This window comes from Nelumbo nucifera, chromosome 5 (genome assembly GCF_055504915.1).
Source record: "Nelumbo nucifera cultivar China Antique chromosome 5, China Antique-T2T, whole genome shotgun sequence".
Classification (NCBI taxonomy): Eukaryota; Viridiplantae; Streptophyta; class Magnoliopsida; order Proteales; family Nelumbonaceae; genus Nelumbo; species Nelumbo nucifera.
In genome coordinates this window covers 24,079,924-24,103,115 of record NC_142653.1, presented here as the reverse complement: position 1 = coordinate 24,103,115, position 23,192 = coordinate 24,079,924, and the positions used below count along the sequence as shown (strand labels likewise).

The 23,192-nt window shown below is 36.7% G+C and overlaps 2 protein-coding genes across 2 annotated transcripts in view; both read left to right on the top strand.

The window, feature by feature from the left end:
- The window catches only part of LOC104595846 (uncharacterized), a 54,130-nt gene extending 47,206 nt beyond the window's left edge, over positions 1-6,924 (top strand). Inside the window, exons 18-20 of the mRNA XM_088888146.1 lie at positions 5,440-5,623; positions 6,162-6,244; positions 6,367-6,924. Coding sequence (XP_088744272.1) covers positions 5,440-5,623; positions 6,162-6,244; positions 6,367-6,489 — 390 coding nt within the window. The 3' untranslated portion in view covers positions 6,490-6,924. The remainder of the gene's footprint in view (positions 1-5,439; positions 5,624-6,161; positions 6,245-6,366) is intronic.
- A 4,520-nt stretch (positions 6,925-11,444) lies between these two features.
- LOC104595844 (uncharacterized) lies at positions 11,445-20,406 on the top strand. Its single transcript, XM_088888664.1, has 5 exons — positions 11,445-11,856; positions 12,060-12,300; positions 14,569-14,648; positions 19,092-19,221; positions 19,319-20,406. Exons 1-5 carry the CDS (start codon positions 11,564-11,566, stop codon positions 20,207-20,209), a joined length of 1,635 nt encoding a protein of 544 aa, XP_088744790.1. The 5' UTR covers positions 11,445-11,563; the 3' UTR covers positions 20,210-20,406.
- Positions 20,407-23,192: the final 2,786 nt, after the last annotated feature.

Below are 23,192 nucleotides of genomic sequence, written 5' to 3'. Positions count from 1 at the left end.
GTCCAGGAAGCCCTTGCCTCTCCAGGGTGGTGTTGTGCAATGGAAGAAGAACTCTCAGCTCTAACTCATAATCATACTTGGGACCTCACCACTCTTCCTCTTGGTAACTAGGTTGTCGGTTGTAAGTGGGTTTATATTGTTAAGTATTTACCTGATGGTAGTGTAGAGCGCTTGAAAGCTCGATTGGTTGCAAAAGGGTACTCCCAAACCTATGGTATTGACTACACAGAGACCTTCTCCCCAGTTGCTAAGATAGGTTCAATTCGTGTTCTGATCTCTCTTGCTACTATGTATGATTGGCCCCTCTATCAGATTGATATCAAGAATGCTTTCTTGCATGGTGATTTGCTCGAGGTCTATATGGAGCAACCACCGGGGTTTGTTGCTCAGGGGGAGGATGGTAAGGTATGCAGACTAAAGAAGGCTATTTATGGGCTTAAACCGTCTCCTCGAGCATGGTTTGGTAGGTTCAGTGAGGCGGTAAAGAAGTTTGGTATGAAACAGTGCCAAGTTCATCATTTCGTCTTCAGTCATGACTCTCAGGCAGGAAAAATCCTATTGGTGGTCTATCTAGATGATATTGTTGTTACCGGGAATGATAAAATGGGCATTGACAGGTTGAAGACTTTTCTAGAGGAACATTTTCAAACAAAGGACCTTGGTAAATTGAAATATTTCTTGGGGATAGAAGAAGCAAGGTCTAAGCATGGTATTAATTTGTGTCGGAGGAAATATGTGCTTGATTTGTTGGAGGAAACAGGTTTGTTAGGTGCTAAACCAACTGAAACACCTATGGAAACAAATACTAAGCTGAACAGTGATATGGGTGAAGACCCTGGCAGATACCGGCGACTTGTAGGTAAACTGAACTACCTAACCATTACTCGGCCAGACATTTCATTTGCTGTTAGTTTGGTAAGTCAGTTCTTGCAGAAACCTCTGGTTCCTTGTTGTGATGCGGTTTTAAGAATTGTGTGGTATTTAAAAGGGGCTCCTGGTTGTGGTTTGATATACAAAAGTGGTGAAAAACTTGAAATAGAAGGATATATTGATGCTGACTGGGCCGATTCTTTGTCTGATAGGAGGTCTACCACAGGGTATTGCACTTTTCTTGGGGGTAATCTGGTGGCATGGAAAAGTAAGAAACAGACAGTCGTGGCGAGAAGCAGTGCAGAGGTAGAATATAGAGCTATGACACGTACTAATCGTGAATTAGTGTGGCTAAGGAACCTTCTACAGGAGATAGGATACAATGTTAACACTCCAATGAAGCTCTATTGTGACAAACAGGTTGCAGTTCATATTTCTTCTAATCCTGTGTTTCATGAAAGAACCAAGCACATAGAGGTTGACTGTCACTTTGTGAGAGAGAAGGTGCTGAATGGAGTGATAGACACTGCATATGTTAACACAGGGGACCAGTGGGCAAACTTATTTACAAATGGGTTGAGTCGGGGAAGAGTGGACTACATATGTAACAAGCTGGGATTATATGATATATACTCACCAGCTTGAGGGGGAGTGTTAGTGTAGGGGTATTTCTGTCTTTATGCTTATGTTGAGGTTGTTGATCTGTAATATTATATTAGAACTAGTGTCCCTCACTTAAGTAAGGGCACATGTGTCTTTTCCATTATGTTAGTAATATAAAACATGTCTGGTCGAATGGGAGAGGTAATTTTTTTCTCTTATTCGAACCAGACTTTTCTTCTCTCCTTTTCTCCTCTTTTCTCTGTCTCTTTCTTTCTCCTTTCTTCTTCTCTTCTTGGCTGTTATCAGACTAACAGAACTCAAGGGCAGGCCGAATCATAATAAGGCTACCCAACTCCTCACTAAATCTCCAGCACCATTTGAAACTCCCTTTTCACTAACTGATTAGTTCTGTGATTATGTCCCTATTAATAATTGATTTTATTTTTTGATGGGAATTACATTGATTTTACTTGGTACAACATCATTCCTAGGAAGTAGGAACATTAGTCATATCCTTCTGCCATGACAACATGATAATAAAGTGAATACATGTGCTTCTATGTTCATTTATTGTGATGCCATTTAAAAACTAATAAAAGATGAAGACTAAAGAAGAAAGTCAAGCTCAAAGAAATTTTATAGGCGTTGAGCATGCGACAATTTGGAAAAGATTACTTATCTCTTATATGGTTTTTCTTTCAAACATTACTTATCTCTTTGTTTGCATAATGTTTACCATGCTAAATTTTTTGTTATTTGTCTGCATAATGTTTTCAATTTTTTGGTATTCTTTGCTATTTTTTTGCAATTCTGCAATTTTTTTGTTATTTTCTGCTACTTCTGGTATTTTCTGCTATTTATCTGCAATTTCCTGCTATTTTCTGCATTTTATGTAATTTTCTGGTATTTTCTACATTTTCTGCTATTTCTGAAAATTTCAGCGTTTCTGCTATTTTTCTGCATTTTTGGTATTTTCTGCTCTTTTTTCTGTATTTTTTGCTACTTTCAGGTATTTTTTGTAATTTTCTGCAATTTTCTTGTATTTTTCGTATTTCTACATTTTACTGTTATTTTCTGAAATTTCTGCAATTTTCTGCATTTTCTATAATTTTCTGCATTTTTTGCAATTTTCTGTTATTTCCTGATATTTTCTATAATTTCTGCTATTTTCCTGCATTTCCTACAATTTTCTGCAATTTTTGTGATGTTTCTGCAATTTTCTGCTTTGTTTTGCTATTTTCTGAATTTTTTTGCTATTTTCTGGTATTTTCTTTAATTTTCTACAATTTTCTGCATTTTTTGTGAATTTTCTGCAATTTTCTATTTTTTTTTCAAATTTCTACTATTTTTCTGCAATTTCTAGTATTTGTTTTGAAAATTTCTGCTATTTTTTGCATTTTCTGCTGTTATCCATAGCAGTGATGTGATATGGTTCCCAAACATCAATATGTACAATTTCCCAAGGAATACTACTACTTTTATTGCTCAAAGAATATGTTGCTCTACAATGCTTTTCAAAGTTCACAACTTTCACATTTTAAACTAGACATTTGAACTGACTCAAACAAATTGGGAAATAAACTCTTCAAAGACCTAAATGACAAATGACCTAACCAATTATGACAAAGCATAACCTGACTCAAACAAATTGCATAGCCAAGTCATGACCAAATAGTTCTCCTGAACCCATTTGGCATATAATGGGTCTTCCTTGGCTGGTTTCTTTACATCCCCCATCACATAGCCTAATTTCCCTCTACTCCTAATGTCCATCATAGTTGACTGAGCTAGGGGTGTCCACGGTTTGGTTAACTCAACCATGGACAATTTTTTGTAAACTGAACCGGTCCTATCGGTTTTTCAATTTCTCCAAACCGATACCACCGGTTAACTGGTCCGTCAGTTTCGGTTTTTTGACCGGTTCAGTTCTTCGGTTTTTTATATTTATAATATATATTATATAAATATATGTATAATATTATATTATAACTAATAAATGATATATAATATATTATAAATATTATAAAAATATATAATATATTTATATATATAATGCATATATATTTATATATAATATATAGAAAATATGTGACATATATTTAAGATATATAAAATATACATATAAATATATATCGGTCGGTTCGGTTAACTGTCAGTTTTTTCTAGGGTAACTGAAAACCGAACCGATTGGTTTGGTTTTTCAATTTTTCATGTACACCCCTAATTATAAATATAATATATGTATATGTTTATATATATAATGCACATATATTTACATATAATATATAGAAAATATGTGACATATATTTAAGATATATATATATATATATATAAAATATACATATAAATATATATACTGGTTGGTTCGGTTAACCGCATTTTCTGGTTTGGTTTTCTCGGTTCGCTTCGGTTTCTCGGTTTTTCATGGGCACCCCTAAACTGAGCCCATTTCAAATAATTTGATCTATCAAATTTGACAGTGGTAATCTGAAAAGTATTTTCAGTCAAGTTTCCAACCCCCAACACACCTTCTCCTTGAGTCTTTAACTCGGTTCCTGTCATCTTTATCAAGAAATTTATCAAAGGAACTCCTTTTTATGCTGAAACAGAAGTAATCATCACTCAGAATTTGTTAACAGCCAACTTAGAATGTTGAAAAAGATCTAGCAAACACCCAGAAATGTTGAAACAGATCTAATAATCTCCCAAAGATTATTATTAGTCAATCTGGAATGCTAAAACAGACTTAACTGTTACCCAGAAACCAATAACAATCAGAATGCTAGGGTTTAACCAACTAGAACTGGTCATATGTTTGAAAAAACCCTAAAAAAAATTCAGAGAAATTAAGAGAAAATCAGCCACTCCTTCCAGATCACTCTAACCAACTTCTGGTTGCTGTCGATCTCAAAAGGAAACTGAAACTTAATCAGAAAGGCCTCGCCGCCACTTCCAATCCTTGTTTGAACCCTAATCTTGAAATTCTTTCCTTCACTCTGATCCTTCCTGATCAGTGGACACTTTCCAATGCTCTACAACCTCTTGAAAAGCTGCTGCACTCAACCAGTGATCTCCAAGAACCAGCCGATGGACTATTCTTGCTAAAACTTCCAACCCTAGGAAGTTCTTGTGCAGTCTGCCTGATTAGACTCACATGAGAAACCCTAGGTTGGTTCTGGTACCAACTTGTGTTATAGAGACTGTAATCAGTCTTACTCTAGATGAGAATTCAACAAGAGAAAGTTCAGAAGAGAGAGAGAGAGAGAGAGAGGAGATTTCAGAAAAAGAGTGTGGGTCAGATAATGATTGTCGCCCCACTCGGCTATTTATATTGACTTAAAACATAGTAAACTTACAATATTGCCCCTACTGTTAACATAAATAAACAGCAGCTAAAAGTAACTGAAATAACTAACTTACTAACACTACTAACATGTTAACAGCAACATAAATAACATGCTAACTAACTCTACACATATTATTGATGGGACTTTAGCAGTTAGGAGATTGGTTGTTTTACATTTGCAAGGTAAGAGAGGTCAATGATTTTTTGCTTAGATACATCATGTAAGTGTCAAAGATGGAAAGGTTTCTGAAAGCGTCCACAGCGAGTAATTCAGTAATTTTTCTTTAGATAGGGCTACGGTATTTATGCGTATAACTTAAATAATGCATGAAAACAGATTTACACATAAGTTTCATCTTACTGTCTATGATATTTAATAGGATTTCTTTTGACAAATTGGCCTGGCTTGTAGAATGTGCACTCATAATAATTATTTCTTGATACATCAAATCTGATGTTCTAGGAGAAATTAGAAGTTGCTTCCTGGAGCAACAACTTGAAAATTGGCGAGGACATTTGTAAACATCCATCGTGATAAAACTCTTTTGATTGTTCAACATAAATGGAGCTAAAGCTCTTGTATGTTTGCTCTAAGTTTTGCCTTTGCCTTTTGTTGTCAGGTTCTCTGGCCTAATGGCACATTTTTTTTGAAATTAGAGAATAATCAAGGTGATATAGAGCTCAATCAGAAACCAGAGCATGGTGCAACCAGTTTGGCTGGCAATAAGTTCTCTAAACCAGGGTCATTTGAACTACAGCTTGAGGCAACTCGCAGAGCTAGTGATGTCAAAAAGATGATCCTTGGTGAGAATCTGAACATTAAACATGAATTTGCTTTTGTTGTTAAGATTTCTGGTAAATGATATTTTCCTTAATGCATCAAGGACATAAAATGATGGTTACTGTATTGTCCATCCTTTTATGCTCGCTTTTTGTTATTTTTGGTCTTAAGTTTGGTTTAACATGACTTGGTCTTGGGAGTTTGTATAATTTTTTTTCGCTCATCTGTTTAGCAAGTTATGAATAAAATCTTTATGTTACAAGAATCTACCATTTTGCATTTTGTGATAGAAAACAAAACACCTCGGGATATGATGTTAATTATGAGAGTTCTCTCCATGCATAACTTGCTGAACCATTAGAACTGTCATGAAATGCTAGAAATTCATGGAATTTCATTAAAATTTGCTATGTTTTTGTTAATTTCTTCAATCATACAAATTCATTGGAAATATATCTACTTGTTCCCCTTTCCCTCCCACGTTGCCCTCCAGTGTCTAGTCTTTGCTTTGGCAAGAAGCTATACTATTACAAGACAAAACTAACAGAAACGTGATGTCAGGTGGAGCTCCAACTGCCTTAGTCAGCTTGATAGGACATAAACAGTATCGACGCTGTGCAAAGGACATTTATTATTTCCTTCAGGTAAACCTTTGATGAAATTGTGCACCATGTTTAATCCTAACCTAAATTTCCATTGTCATATTTTATTCTTTCCTTCATTTTTTACATCAAAGATCATGCTTTGGTTTTGTTGTGTACTACAGTCTACCATCTGTGTTAAGCAACTTGCATATGGGATGTTGGAACTACTGTTCATTTCAGTCTTTCCTGAGTTGCGTGATCTTGTTATGGATGTACATAAGAGCATGCATGTTGAACCAGCATAGGAACCTCAAGAATAAGCGGCAAAACCTTTAGCTTCTAAGAATGTGCTCTCTTTTCTTTTGTAAGTGGTCAGATGCTCAGAGCAGCAAAACATCTACAATTATGATGATACTCGTGCTTGGGTTATCCTATTTTGTACATTCTGAAATGGGGGGGAAGTTCGGAATCTTCTTGCTTGATGACTGAAATTCTTTTTTGAGCGTTGGGGAGGTGCCCTGTATCTCTCTAATTCAAACTGTACAGATTGTATATTTAGAGTCTGTATAGTTCATAGTGGTCTATAACCACTTCAACCAACACACGCAATCATTCTTTAGCTGAGGCTTTTTACACTGGAATTCAATTACGTAATTAAAGGTTTTCTTTGGTTTTTGACCTGTAATGCATGTAGAACTCTGGCTTTTCATAATTATTCTGAACCGATATTTTGTTTGTCCCATCTACAGCAATATTTCAAGTCACCCATTGTTTCCTTGACCGCTTCTAAATGGTACCTACTTTATCACATTATCTGTAGAGTTGGTTAGTTGATTGAGCATGCTAAGCATTCATTTTTAAATTTTTGTGGGAACTTGTTCCCTTGATAAGAATGATAACCATATAAATTGACGAGGCCCTCGTGCTTATGACGATTTTGCTTTATTGTAAACACAATGGGTGGTTGGTTTTGTTTTGAAATCCTTCAGAGTTTGGGAATTGGGATGCACATACAGTCTGGGTGTTTTGTCCGCATGCACCCGGCTTTTGCATTTCTGTGATTTGTTAGCAACGATTAATAAATTCTCTCTGGTTTCAATTAGCAAAAAGCAACAATCGAAGATAATCAGATTTATACAGACTGAAATTTGGTACACGAGAAGATATTGCATATTGGCATGAAGCGTACTGATCCACCGTGTCTATAGCACGATTACACGATGGAGATTAAGGTATCTGCTCTTTAAAAATGGGCTGTAACTTGTATAGAAAACTAGACTTAGCTAAGGATGTCAATGGGTTGGGTTAAACGGTAAATGATTCTTTGATGTGAGCCAGGTTTGGGTTTTGGTTGACCTGCCCTGTCAGGTCATGATACCCTTGCTAATATTTTTGTAACTTTTTGACTTCTAACTCCATATTCTTAAAATTTAGGATTTTTTTATAAAACAAATTTATAACTCCATATTCTTTTTTTTTTAAATGAAAAAATGATACTTATGAATCTATAAAACAAATTTCTAACTTAAATTAATGGCTTTTAGGTTTTCAAAATGTGTTAAAAATATAATTGGAATGCTACAGGTCAGGTTGGTTCGGTATCAGATTAGACCCTATAGGGTTAGGGATGGGTTCAAAAGTTGTGTATTTTTGAGTTGGATTGGGTCAGGTTCAAATTGAGACATTGGAGGGTTGGGTTAGGGATGAGGCAAACCCGTGTCGAACCCAACATATTGAAATATATAGGAGGGACATTCCTGAGGGTTCACATCTGCACCCCATAAGTGCCTGAGAGATGCTCCCTATTCACGGTTGGGATGTGCTGTGGGGTGCAGATGTGAATTCCATTCCTGATGTCAGGTTGGATGCCATGTGCACAGACTTTTTGCTTGGATTCCTACAACCAACCAAAGAAGTTAACGAGCCTGTTGGCACCTTCCAAAAGTTAGGCAAATTCTATATAACTTAATTCAGATTTTATCCTCACAAAATCCGTTCTATGCATTCCATTCTCACAGTTCTTGCAGTCTTGCATAGTAACATTTTTGTACTTGTGTTAATTTTTGGTAAGTGTGTTTTTATCGGAAGATATTACTGCTAATTCTTATAACTTTTACTTACAAGTATTTGTTGACAAGTCCAAAGGGTCTCTTACATGATCAACGGATCAGATCTGCCGCATCATCCATCCACATCACAAAAGACAGGATAGATCTTGTAGGAAACTACCATAAAGTAGGAAGCATTTTCCAATAGATGCCATGTCATTGGTTTTGTATTGGGTCAGAGAAAGAGTCACGGTTGAACTGGAACGAACCAAAACCTGTCACAAAAACCTGTCCCAACGATTTCTCGATTCACTGACCAATCCTGCCTTTTTTAACTTTAGGGTAAAATACAAAAAACTCACCTAAGTTTTCTGATAAACATAAAATCCTCCCCTACGTTTTCACTTTAACAAAATCCTGCCCTGTAGTTTTGAAAAACCATGCACTTACCTCCCTTCCCCCATCGTCCCATAAGGAAAACGCTGATTTAATGTGTTTATTTTTTAAATACCTATTTTGCCGTTATATCTATTAATTAAGATATTAAAATATTCGCAGATTAGTCATCTTCTTCCCCCAAGAACTAAGAACTAGAGGCAGCAAAGACAACCTAATCGTTCATCCCTCCATCATTTCAATTCCCCCCCCCCCCTCTCTCTCTCTCCTATCTATAAATTAATAATTATTATATATATAACTAATTTTATACACAAAATTCATATAAAATTAAAATTTCAAGTTTTTTGTCAATTTTTTTTTAAATAAATAGTTTTGGTTCGATACACGGCCCGACCTAGCCCAAGACTCGACCCACGAGCCAGCTTGGCCTGTGACACAACACAGGCCTGGGCCGTGGGCCATGCCGGGCCAACCCTCAAAATTTTCACCAGGGAGGGCGGCACGGCATGACCCACACTTTGCAGGGGCCATGCCATGCCGGCCCGGCCCAGCCCACTTTACACCTCTATTCTTGTCCAACCACTTCGTCTTCCCTACTATGTCAAATATCCCCACCTTTTTCTCTCTCTCTAAACTCTACCCTACTCTTTGCCATTTCCATCACAGACCCATGGTAACATACTTCTTCCCATTTTTGGTATGCTATAAATTTTCGTCACTCCATGGAAGTATATAAAAATATTCGGCGCTATCCTTCTCTATCAAACATTTCCCTCAAATCTTCTACAAAACCCCATTTTTTAACTTTTTATCATCTTACAATGTTTGTGTCATGGCTTAAATCCAAATTTCTTTGTTAGAAATCAGAACAGAGCACGTCATGAACTGCAAAAAAATACTGAAGTTTGCCTCAAGTCCTCTAGTTGTAGCCTACTATTTATTTTTTGCAGAAATTGAAGTTCTTGCACATCTTTTTCTCTGTTTGTTACTAGGTAATGACAATATGAGAGGTGAGAAAGAGATCTCATGCTCAGATACCTACTTGTTATAATCTCTGCAATTCCAAATTTGGTTGGATTTTTTTTTCTTCTTTTTGCCTTTATCCTGCTCCTCACTACTTTTACATGAAATTTCAGGTCTTGGGTTTTGGAAATGGCAACCGTAGAGAAGCCTCACTCCCATGTTGATTTAGAAGAAGGAGGTCATCGTCATTTTGTTGTTGCAAGCAACGCAAAAAGAGTGAGGGAAGCATCTGCTTCTCCGTTCTACTACCAACTACCAGTGGGTCATATGATGAGCATAGGTTCTCCAACAGGTTTGATCTTGAGATTGGGGGACTTTGGGCCACCGCCAGAATTCTTCGACGTTAAATTGTTCAGTCGAGGTAGATTTGTAAAGTGGTGTACTGGAAATTAGGTGCATTTGGTTAGAGTGGACAAGGATTGCAAGGTTTGTCTTTTGAGAATGAAGAGAACTAATGAGGAATTTGAAATTCCCATTGAATTGGGCTATTCTTGCAAGGATGATTTAGCTACCGCTCATAATAAATGCACCGATGCTTGGTTCAACATAAGGGAAATAAGTAAAAACTCAAGGGAGGGAGTTGAAAAGATGTAGGGATAAATTGTGAGGTTGTCTTAGGTGGCATTTGATAACACTTTTTTAAGACGTCTGAAGTCTGGAATATCTACTTTTCAGATGCAATGCTTATTTGGTGTTGCACCTAAAATATGATTTGAAAAGTTTTTTTAGATCTAAAATTGAAAGATCTAGGCCCGTCACCTAATGCCCTCAAACGTGTTTCATGGGGCCTAAAGTCAAAATTACTCCTATCCCATTCTCTCTCTCTCTCTCTCTCTCTCTCTCTCTCACAGTAGTGGTGCTTGCTGTCAAGAGGGTGAGGGATCAATAATTAATTATAAATTATTTTTACTAATTATTAATTATTAATTATTTTAACTTTTATTAATTATTAAACATTAATTATTTTTTATTAATATTACTTGTGTTATTTATTAATTATTATTTATTAATATTTTTTAATTATTTCATTAATTTTAAAAAAATATTTTTATTTTTATTTTTGTAAATTATTAATTAGTTTAATATTTTTATAGTCATTAATTATTTTTTTAATTTGAATAGTTTCATTTATTAATTATTAATTTATTATTTATTGTTTGTATTGTTTCAATATTATTTTGAAGTTGAAAATTATTTTTTTATGAGATAATTCAAATTGAACTCAACATTTCCAAATAGTTTGTTTTAGGGATAAAATAGTAAAATCAATAAACTTCATATGATAAAGGGTTGATCCAATACAAACAAATTTATTGATTTGGAAAAGAAGATGAATAGTATCTTTATAACTTTTTAGACACAAATAATATCTTTTTAACTTTTCAGATTTATCAAACACCACCTTAGTTTTTGGAGAAGAAGATGAATAGTATTTTGAGATTTTTTAATGAATTTATATCTGAATTAATAGATATAAGGGCAGAATAGGACAAGGGAGGTAAATGCATGATTTTTCAAAACTAAAGGGTAGGATTTTATTATTGTCAGAAAACTTGGGGGGAGATTTTTATATTTTACCCTTAACTTTAAAAGGATCCACCGATCCAGCTCCAGCGGTGTGGATTCACAGATCACAGTAGCCTAGGCGCCTAGCCAAGTTTCCCGCCATGCCATGGTATGGACTATTGACCATTGATTGGTGATCTCTTTGCATTTGGCAATTGGCACTTGGCAGTCGCTAATGACCGTCGATTGGAAAATTGAGTGGGTTGATAGTGTCGTATTGGGGTTGGTTTTTGTAGGTACGCTGCACAGAATTATTGACAACAAGGCGTGCGACTCTTTTTCTTCTTCCGTCTTTTCTTCAGTTGACCGTTGGAGCGAAGAGAGTCTCCTTGGACGCGAAACAATGGCGACTCCGAGGAAGAGAGCTCGAACCCTAGAAACCCCGGCAAACAGGAAACAAGTCAACAATGAAGAAATCCAAACCCCAAGGGCCAATGAAGTTTCTGGATACGAGCAGTTCAGAGATCAAAGGATCAAAGAAAATATGCAGAGAATGCAGAAACTCGGGATTATTGATCTCTCGCTAAAGCTCAAGGCAGAACTTCCTCCCAAGCGCACTCCGAGAAACCTGTCTGAAAGGAAAACGCCTCAGCGTTCGCCACTACCCTCTTCTGAACCCCCAAGACGTTCTTCCAGGTACTCATCTTCCGGCATTTCACCGTTCCAAGTTGAGCCTCTCGTTGCGTGGAGATGGTTGTCTGCTGTTTTTCTTCTCTAATGTGTTTTTAATCCTAATTTATTTTTTTTAACTTTAGTGCTTTTCTTTTGATTAAGCTTTTATATTATTTTGACAAATGACTAAGCTTTTATATTATTTTTGGTTTTATTGGTTAATCAAGGTTACAGAATGTGACCCCAGTCAGCTACACCGAACTGCGCGTACCCAGAAAGGAGAAACTGGAGAAAGATGAAGAGCCTCGTATAGGAGAAGGCTCAAAGCCTGAGATTTATACCGAGGAACACGACAAACTGTTAGGTACGTGCGAGACGAGTTGGACTCTCTTTGTCGATGGATATGGCAAGGACGGGAAGCGAGTATATGATCCTGTGAAGGGGAAGACCTGTCACCAGTGTAGGCAAGTCCCCCCCCCTGCTGTGAATACACGATTTTATTATTGTTTTTTTTTTTTCTTGCGTTTCTTTTTATTTGAAACCTGGATATCAAATCTGCTTATCTGAGCTGTGGTTGTATGGACAACCATTTTATCAACTACTTTTCTTAATGCACATGGGAAACTTTTAATTGGGTGTTGAATAGTAACTTGTTTCTGTGCATTTGGAAAAGTTAGAACGTCATTGACGAAAAACTAAAATATGTAGTAGAACTGTAGAAGGTTAAAAAAATGCTGACCTTTGGCAAGGGCAAAAGGTCAAATGAAACTCTGGAGATTTGATGTTCATGATTTCATGTAAAATTTAAACTAACTTTCGTGCTTTGCTTTACTTGAAAATGTTTGAGTGGTCTTACCCTTCATCCTAAATCCAAATTAACTACATGAGTTTGTGATTGGTTTGGAGGTAGTAAATAAGGTGTATCTGTTATGGGTTTCTTTTTAATTGGATTGTTATAGAGCGGTTATCTTTATCGGTAGCCTGGTTTTCCCTCCTTGCTTCTTCCCCAGATTGGATTTGCATCATAATTAGGCAGACTTTATTCATATTTCTCTCTTTGCATCTCACTGATGTGTCTCATGATTTTTTGTTTACTGTGTGCATGTTGGTTCACATGACTTGGAATCTACAGCTTTATCAACACAATTTTCATGTATTGGATTAACCCCAAATATGGAGACAATTACAAAGTCAAATTTGTAATAATGAAAATACAAAGGGATGTGGCTCTTTGATTCTGTTCAGTAACATGAGCAACCTCTGATTAATGGCCAAACATAAGGCCCTCAGGCCCTCAGACATGCTTTTCATGCTTCTTGAATTTTTGGCGTAGATTTTCTATTTTTCTTTGCTCCAAACTTCATGCTTGATTGACTATGAAGACGATTTAGAATGCTTCTCTAAGAAAGGGCCTTGGTAGTGACTTAATCTTTCTCTAGAATATATCCATCTAGTTCTCTTCTCCCATACTTTGAAGCAAGCTTGCTGATATCTCCAGATGCCCCCTAGGCACCCATATTATAGCTTGGGTTGTGGCTACCACCTCATCCCTTTTGCTAACCAAATCCATATAAGTGGGTATTAGTCTTAGCTTGTGTACTGCCCCTATCTTTGGGAAGTAATTTGCTTTGTGATGGGATTCACCTTTATTGCATTGAGGCATGGGCCCAACTGAACTTGATACAATTGGAATTTTGGGTTGTGGGCCTAACCATTAAGACTCATATTCATGACCAACAGAGGTCCACTTTGGAGGCCTATTTTGTCAAACCAGGCCCAAATGATGGCAAATCATGCCTTTTTTTATGCCTACAAGTTTCTTTGTATTATGTTACCTGTGCACCAAACCTCTAAAGATCATCATTTTGTCCTTGAGCACTGTTACTTGTTGTTCCAATTTTTTAGGACACTAATGCTTCTTGTTGATTAGTTATGCCACTATTTAATCTTAAATTACAGATCTGGGCCTGCATTTCATACCATGTTTATGTTTAAATAATTTCTCAAAGTCATGGTATTCCTTTATGTTCTTAAGATCTATTACTGTTATTGCTATTTCTGTTTCCACACCTTGGGAGTTTGTTCTGATGGGCTTGAAGCAATAAAAGCTTATTATTACCTTGGGAGATAATTTGTCATCAGCATCTTCATCTTCTGGCTTTTATGATTTAAAATTCACATACAAGAAAAGAAATACTGAAAAAATTAGGCACTTAGAAAATACAGCCTGACTATAAGACAATTTAGAAGCTGATGTTCAGATATCTTATGACTGGCTAAGCCTCTCGGAGATCTATATCAGGTGATTGTTTACATACTCTTGAAGATTCTCTTTGCAAGATGAGGGTTTTGATTTCTAGATACTCAGGCAGGCTTTTGAGCAAAAGGTATTCTAGCCACAAAGTAGGAATTTGTGGTCCATATATTCTGGAAGAACTTCGAGCAACTTTTGGCTACCACCTTTGTGATGTAACTGTGGCAACTATAATATCATACTTATACATCTCTTTGTTCATGTCCTTGCACTTACTCAATTCCCCATTTTACTTTCTGATTACAACATCCTTGGGCGTTGATTCTAATTCAATATGCATAGTGTAACTGTGGAAGTACTAAACTATACTTGTCTAATACATGCTAAGTTACTTCCTTATACCAAGAATATCCTAACTTGGAAACATTCTTTACATCTTACATACTCTATACTCAGGGATTGACTCAATTTCTTGCAGGCAGAAAACTCTTGGTCTTCGTACCCATTGCAGTAAATGCAACCTTGTCCAAGGACAGTTTTGTGGGGATTGTTTATACATGAGGTAAATATTACAACATTCTTGTCTTCCCATAATTTTTCATACAACTTTTTGCTTTTCTTATCTTTTACTCCTATTGTTGTACACCTAAAATACACATGACCTTGAGTAATTTTATTTTAATGACTTTATTAAAATTGTGTATTAAACTTAGGAGTAGTACAAATATTTGAAACTTACACTTAAGTTCTCATTTCTCATGTGCCTTGTCAAAAATGATGAAGGCATCACTTACAAGAGTCCAACTAGTGCTACTAATGATAGAAGTAGGTTTTCTATTAGTAGGAACATCAGACAAGCAGAACTCATTTTCCCCTACCTGTGTCTTAGGTTGTGGCATATGGGCAGGCATTAGGTGGTGTGGTATACAAGGGTTAGTTAGTTGTGTTTGATGAAATCAATTACCTGTGGTCACATGAACATGGAATCCTGTTCTATTAACCTTTTATAAACAACAATAATATGTTATGGGCAATGCACTTACCATGAATGTAGGAATATAGTGTAGTACATTCTACCATAAATATGATTTCTATGTAGGTAAAAGCATTAAAGTGGTGAAAAAAGAGAAGCAACCTATATACCAATCTAACATCTTCACTTCAACAACATAAAATGACAAGTTTAAAGCACACAATAATAATAAAAGTATGAAGGAGAAAAGATACATATAATTTGACAAAAATCATAGGGGCTATTCCTTGGTGTAATGGTAAAACCTTGGGATGACAAGCATGAGAATGTTGGTTCAAGTCTGAAAGCAGTTGCTTTGTTGGGGGAAAAAACTGCCAGAGGTTAGGTCTGTATCCAGTCTACCCTTCCCAAGCCCAGATAGCTGGGTCTAATGTTGGGCAAATATTATGGGAAAAGAGGGAGAATATTTATTTTTAGGAAGGAGATATGAAACACATATTCTGGCCTTCTTATAAATGTGAAATTGTGTTTCCTTTTCTTATAAATAGAAATTGCTTTATGGAGAAGCAGGATATTAATGCTGAGGATCATAAACAGGACAAAAAGAACTTGGGGGAAGAGTGTAAGCACAAGATGTGATGTTTGCCTCCTCGTACCCTACTACCCTCTCTAGCATGCTTTATTGCTAGTCAATTTGGTTCCCCTAGTTGATGCAGTGATTAGTTGGTGCCTAGCACTGACTAGTGAACCGCAAAAAAAGATTTTTTTTTTGGTCTTAGAAAAAAGATGTGTTCTTGAGTTAAGATATTGATGTATTCTCATATACAAGGAAATAATAACTCTAAATACACAAAATAAAGGAATGATGTACAACACTAAGTTTATAATCTTTATTTTGAAAAACAAAAGAAAGGTTGGGAAGACTAAGGGGCTATTTGTTTAGGCTGCAGCTGGGATTTTGAAAGCCATAAAGATTAAGAAAAAAGTTCTTTTGTGGTTTGTAAGATGTTCTTTGAAAGCCACAACTCAATAGAAATTGAAATTCAAAAAAGACAAGAAATAGGAATTTCCAATTTCTTTCTTTCAGCTTCCTTTCTAAAAACCCACAATTCTTTCCATCTCATCTGGCTGTTATTTATAGGGCAACTAGAAGAGACCTTGTGATAATTGTCCATCTTTGTGAGGCCAAAGACAAGAATTTGGAGAACAAAGTTACCAAAATACTTTCCAAGCTTTATCTTATTTTTTTGGAAGCCTAAAAGAACTTTTGCGTTTTTAGGCTTTGAAAAGCCTTCTTAGAAAGCCCAACCAAATACCATCTTAAGACAGGGAGCTATAAGTCTTTTCTTATAAAGAAAGTGGCCCTTGTTTGTGGCAACTTCATGCCAATAAACTATTGATTGGAAGAAGATCTAAAATAACTCCTTCGATGTCTTTTATGTTTTGTGTTTTATCTCTATTTTATATACCACCATCCAACCATATGCCACCACATAAAGCTTATGTGATATCATTCTAAGTAATTAGATATAAAGACAAACAAATAAAGGTTTAAACTATCTTATTTATCCAAAAAAAGGTTTACACTATCTTTGTGGTTTAGTGTGTGGTAAACTATCTTCCCTTTTTCTTGCTTTCATTGTGCCCAATTCTGACTGGAATTCAAATACTCTATAGAAAGGAAGATAAGAGACTTCTTATGGAGAGGTTGGAGGGATGAGAAGAAAAAATATAATTTGGTCAGCTGGAATAAGATATACAAACCCAAACACCAAGGAGGATTGGGTGTGCAAAGAGTGAAGAATGTTAATATAGCTGCTCTATTGGAAAAATGGTTTTGGAGATTTGGAGAGAATCAAGGAGGGCTGTGGAAAAGGGTGTGGGGGCTAAGTATGGTTATAGACACTCAGTATGGGAACCAGGGGTGCCAAACCAATCTTATGGATGTTCTGTTTGGAAAGGTATCGGGAAAGCCTATGATCCTTTCACAAAGGGAATATGGTTCAAGGTGGGAAGATAGATACCGGGTAAAATTTTGGAAGGATAGCTGATGTGAGAACAGACCTCTGAAGGAAGTTTATCCTGCCCTCTTTGAGGTGGTCACAGATAAAGAAGCTTTGGTGCGAGACTACATGCAGATGCAGAAGAAATTTAAATGATTGGGAGGTAGAGGCAATGGTGGAGTTGTTGTATGAACTGTTAGTACTCAAGTGGACATTGGGAGAAATGACAAAAGAATTTGGGAGTGGGGCAAGTCAAATTCATGATTAAGTATTTTTTCAATTCAATTTCCAGGTCAAAGGAGCAGCTGATTTCAGTGAAGATTGTTTGGTGTAAGAATCTACCTACTCTCCACAAACTGTGTTTTATGCGAGGAGAAAAATGAATCAGTTGAAGGACAACCTCCAATTGCTTCAACATCAGATCCCAGATGACCACCCTCAGCACTACATGACTCGATCCGCTAAGGAATCAAAGCAAGTCCACAAATAAATGAAGATATATATGAGGAGTCTGCATCATCAACGTCAAGCCACCCAAGTGTCACGAAAAGTGATGGAATAAGTAGTTAATTGTTCATAGCTTTTATTTTGGTTTGCTTGTTTCTCTGGATGGATGAGACTCATGAGAGGGAAGGTCCATCGGTCTGTGTGGCAGGGTTTTCACATGAGAACAGTGCTGAGGGTTGGTACTGTTGATAGGAGATCCACATGGGGAGAGGGACAGGAGAGGAGACCTTGCTCTGCTCTAGCTCGTCTGGAGAGAAGACTTCAGGTTTTATGTTTTATATATAATTATTATTGTATTTTTGTAAAGCTTTGGACTGCTGGGGGAATAAGAAAAAATGCTATAGTTTTTCTTTGTCTATGGAAGCAAGAAGAACATGGTTAGGGTCTGAGTGAGCAGTTGAGTCATACTGCGCGTTCAATTATTTTGATGGAGATGGCTAGCTAGCTAAGTGGGTCTTTTTCCTTGTTTTCGAAGGACTGATCATGACTTGAATGTGGCTGCACTGGTGATACTCTTCTTGGATTCATGGTGTGATTTATTTTCTGTTCCAATTATGAGTTGACAAGACCAAGTCATCAAGATCCATATCTACTATTACTTTCCTTCAAACAATTATCCTTGGTCTTTGTTTTCACATGGATCTCTCTCTCTCTCTCTCTCTCTCTCTAAGCTCAAATTTAACATGAAGCTTCTATGGTTGCATGTGCCCAACCTTATAACTGTTACAGTTGCAGATTCTCCTATGAGATTTGGTGCAGGAACATGGCTCCTGCAGCGGTTTTTTGTTGCTTATGGCAGGAGAGAAATGCAAGGATCTTCAAGAGCAAAAACTCCATAGAAACAGTTTTTCAGAAAATCTTGGAGAAAATATTTTGGGGAACCCTCTTTTTTGGGGTACAGCCCTCGAGATAATACTGCCGTTTTCCTTATTCATCTGTATCTATATATGGACATCCTAGACCATTAATTACATGGTTTGAATCATTTAGGGGCTATTTGACCATCATCATCATCCATGCCTTATCCCAACTATATGGAGTCAGCTACAATGAATCCTGTTTCGCCAATCCGTTCTATTTAAAGCCACTCGGGGGCTATTTGATAACAGCTGAAATTGCTGAAATGAACCTGTTGCTTTGTCTTTTAGTGGATAATGATTCAACAATAAAATATTCAAGGGTATAGTAGTCTACCTAACTACAGTTTCAGCCATTAAGGAGCCCACAACCTCCTTGAAAACTTATTCACTATAGACAAAGCAATAAGATTTTCAGTTCAGCCACTTTTGGGTGCAGTGGTGTCTGTATCCTATCATAGGTATATGGTAGGTGGATAAAATGCCTGTACCCTGACATTTGAATATTCAGCAAGTATTTTTATGGCACTAGATAGAGAGCCCCTATCAGGTGGACCATTGCAACAGTTTCAGTTAATGAATGGTTAATGGGCTTACAATTTAAAAAGTGAACCTCTTTTGTCTGAGTTAATCAATGTTCTGTTTGTTTGTTCCTCTCTGTGAAGATATGGGGAGAATGTAATAGAAGCAAATCAGAATCCCAATTGGATTTGCCCTGTCTGTCGAGGAATTTGCAACTGCAGCTTGTGTCGACTGGCAAAAGGATGGATTCCCACTGGAAGTCTCTATAGGAAAGTAAGTTCTAACTCCAGTAAAGATAGATGCCTTCTTATGCTAAACATATCCATGAAGGTAGGATGCAAACAATACTTATTGAAGGTATACCTTCCAGGTCTCAAGACTTGGCTTCAAGTCAGTTGCACATTATCTTATTCAGACTCGACGATCTCAGCAAAACTCCAATGACAACAACTCAAGTTCAGAACACCAAGTTTCTGCAAAGAGGTCAATTGCCTTTGGTGATACAGAAGAACTTAACAATCTTAACAATCATAAGGAATCTCCCGACTCGGATGATGGTCCTCATGAGTGCTCAAATCCTCAACCTGAAGATAAAAGTGATGGACGGAAGGGGGAGAAAAATGAATTTACAGGTTTGGCTTGTAAGCATGATACTGACAATGTTACATCAGAGAACAATTCAGAAACTGCTATTATTTCCAAGCTAGGCCCATACAGTATTGCTGGAAATTTCAAGCAAGGACTTAACAATGATGGCAGCTATGACGATGGTAGCTCCAACCTTATGTTTGAAGACAATAGAATTGCTGGTGAGTTGAAAGGGGACAAAGAGGACCACAGTTTGGAATCTTTGGATGATGGTATCAGTAATATCTCTGGAAATGTGAAGCAGGGGCTTAGCAAAGATGGCAGCCATGATGATGGTAGCTCTGACACTATGTTTGAAGACAACAAAGGTGCTGATGAGTTCAAAGGGGATAAAGAGGATCACAATTTGGAAAATATCAGTAATATCACTGGAAATGTGAAGCAGGAGCTTAGCAATAATCGCAGCCATGATGATGGTATCTCTGATTCTGTGTTCAGAGAGAACAAAGGTGCTGATGATTTCGAAGGGAACAAAGAAGATCACAATTTGGACAGTATTAGCCATATTGCAGCAGAAACTCACCCTACACCTAAAAGGAAATCTGCTTTTGCTGCCGAACTTATCCCAGATAGCATTGCTGGAAGGTTGAGGCAAAGGCGCAACAAATCTTAAAGGTGGATGGATGTCTCAAATGTTAATGCACAACTGGTTTAGTACAGGAGCGCTGGAGGAATTTTGTTACTTGTTGATTGTTCTGATGGAATTTTAATGGGTGTAATGCACTTTCTTTGTTACAAGATTGTTAACTTTTACATGCAAGATCAAGGGACATTTAAGATCGTTCCTTTTTGTTATATTGAACATCAAAATGATGTGCATTTTTCATGTATTCATGCATCCCAAACCTTTTCAGTGAGTAAACCAAGGCGTATCACATAGTGCTGTTTGTTCATTCTTTCCTCCGCGCTTGTGGGATCAAACAAGAACCTGTAAAAATATCAAGAAGCTCAGGTTGCGAATCATGGATAGTTAGAACATGATAACTAGTTCTGAATTATCGAAGGGATCATGAGTCCAAGCAAAAGGCCATAGTTGTAGTGTCTCAGCTCAATTCACGGGCAAATGGGCCACCATCAACCGGTCATGGCACATCGATTCCATGAAGCCATGCAAAATGGGGTTTACCGTTTACCCCATTATAGAAACTGACCCTTCAAAAGATTTCAGTGGGTCACATCAGATGGGCACAAATCTACAAGAGGTGTCCCCTTGGGATGCCAAAGGGGCGGGTTTGGGGTGGTTTTGTAAATTTTAGATCCTTTCCAAACCTCTTGATCTATATCCTCCCAAAACCCACATGTATATCAGCCCCCCAAAAGATTCCCCCCCCCCCTAATGTTCCACAGCACATCCCCGCCGTGTATTGAGAACATCTTCTGATGATGACATCATCATTTCTGATATTATCATCGGGAGGTGCTCTCAATACATGGCGGGAATGTGCTATGGGACGTTATAGGGGGCTGACTCATTTGAAGGTGGGGTGGGTCAAATCTAGAATCTGTATCTAATTTCTTGTCATTTCTTGTTATATATAAACAATAAACAAGTAAAATAACATTTTTTATTATCAATTATTTTTCACGTGATATTCTTACAAGTTATGACTACAATTTAATTATAAGCATTAGTAAATTAGTAATATTTTAGTAAATTCAATTTATCGGTCAGAGAGTTTTGGGTTTAACCTAAATACCATATCCTATCATAGTAAATTCTTGAAACCTATTCTCACCCTAAATACCATATCCTACCATAATAGGGATCGATAGCAGCTGGGAATTCAAATTTATTCCTCACAGAGTGTGCCTCACAGCAACCTGATAGTGCATTGCAGCTATGCATTGAAAACATCTTCCTATAAACAATAACTAAGGGATAGGGTGTAAAGTACCATTCCTTGCCCTGTATGCTGGATGATACAGATGGCTTGTAGATGCTCTTTTATGTGTACATGATATATTAATTGCCATAGCAATTGAATTGAAAAGTCTACTTATAATATTCTAATCGAAGAGACAATGAGTCATGTTCGTCGAGGACTTATGCACCTAATGTGCATTATCGATGTGTAAATTGACATAAATAACCCTCAGCTTTAATAGCATTTGCTATGCTGCCAAAGGAAGCTTCCACTAAACTACTGATTGTGTTGTTAGCTGAAGAAACGCAATTCAAAAGAAAGAAAAAGGAGAGGTCTTGATCCCTCTGTGTCTCTGCCCTCACTAGCTTCCTCAGAATATCTTTTTCTAAAAAAAAAGAAACAAAAAATGGGAGAATAACGGTTCAACCCAGGGTCAGAATTACAGGCCCAAAGTACTGTTGGGGTAGGTGTCAGTTTGGAATTGATGTCAATTCATGTGTGGGCGCTGATGCATAGAGTGTGGATTGTTAACATTTTGAATGTTTATAGCTCTGCAGTGAAAATCAGAAATCTGCATTGAATCTATCCATACTTTTCCCAAAAAATTTGAATATTAATAGATTTTTGACAAACTTGAAATTAAAATCACATCATTGGAAAAATTAAAGAAGTACCCAAAGCAGAAATGGTTAAAAAGGAAATATGCTTATTATACCCAAAATATACTTTTACCCGCACCTTAGATTTTGGAGAAAGCTCAAATCAGTTGTTTTTACTGATTTTGAGTCTTTTGACCCCATTGATGCATTGTTAATTAGGTAAAGTATGGACAGGCCTAATACAGATTTCTGAATTTCATTGTAGAGTTATAAACATTCAAAATATCAAAAATTCCATTTGATACACCAATACCTATTATGAATTGGCATTAATTCCTATTTGACACCTATACTTTGGATCTAAAAATTCTGACACTGGGCTGAACCGTCTTATCATTTGGTTTTAAACACAAATTATTTTTATAGACCCTTTTTTCAATCGCATCACTTTTTGACAACATTGCTCTGAAACTAGAGCAACGGGCTGAATTGGTTAAACAAAATGCCAGCATGAATCAAATCCCATTGATCAAGTCAACCTGATCTGTTGAGAAAGCAGGTGGGTCAGCTTTGTCCTTGATGAAAACTTGAGAGATTCATGTTCGTTGGTATTTTAGTTTGGTTGAATCAGGTTGGACTGAAACGACCAACTCATTCCAACCTCATATTAGCAAATAGCAATTGGCTTTACGGTACACCAACAGAGAAAAGAAAGAAGCGTGATGATTGAACCCACTGCCTCCCCTTAATTACCTATATATCATGCTATCTACTGATGTCGATGTTACGCGAGATGATTTGCTAATGCCTTAAAAAGGCAAATTTCATTAATAAATGCTTGGAATCCAGCTAAGTTGGACGAGATCATGAATTTGACTATCGGTATCACATTGCATACACAAAGTCGATTAGGAGGAGACTTGTAAGGATATGTGGGAAAACTGTAAAAAGATTAAGATTTAGGCAATTAGGAAACATGTGTGTAGCCCTTACAAACACCCCAAATTAATCAGTTCTGTGAAAGACAAATGTATCAGCCTTAAGAATCACTTCTATAATATAGATCCAAAACTGAACCAATTATTAATCAGGATAATCAGGTTCGACCCAATTATATTAGATATCTATAATT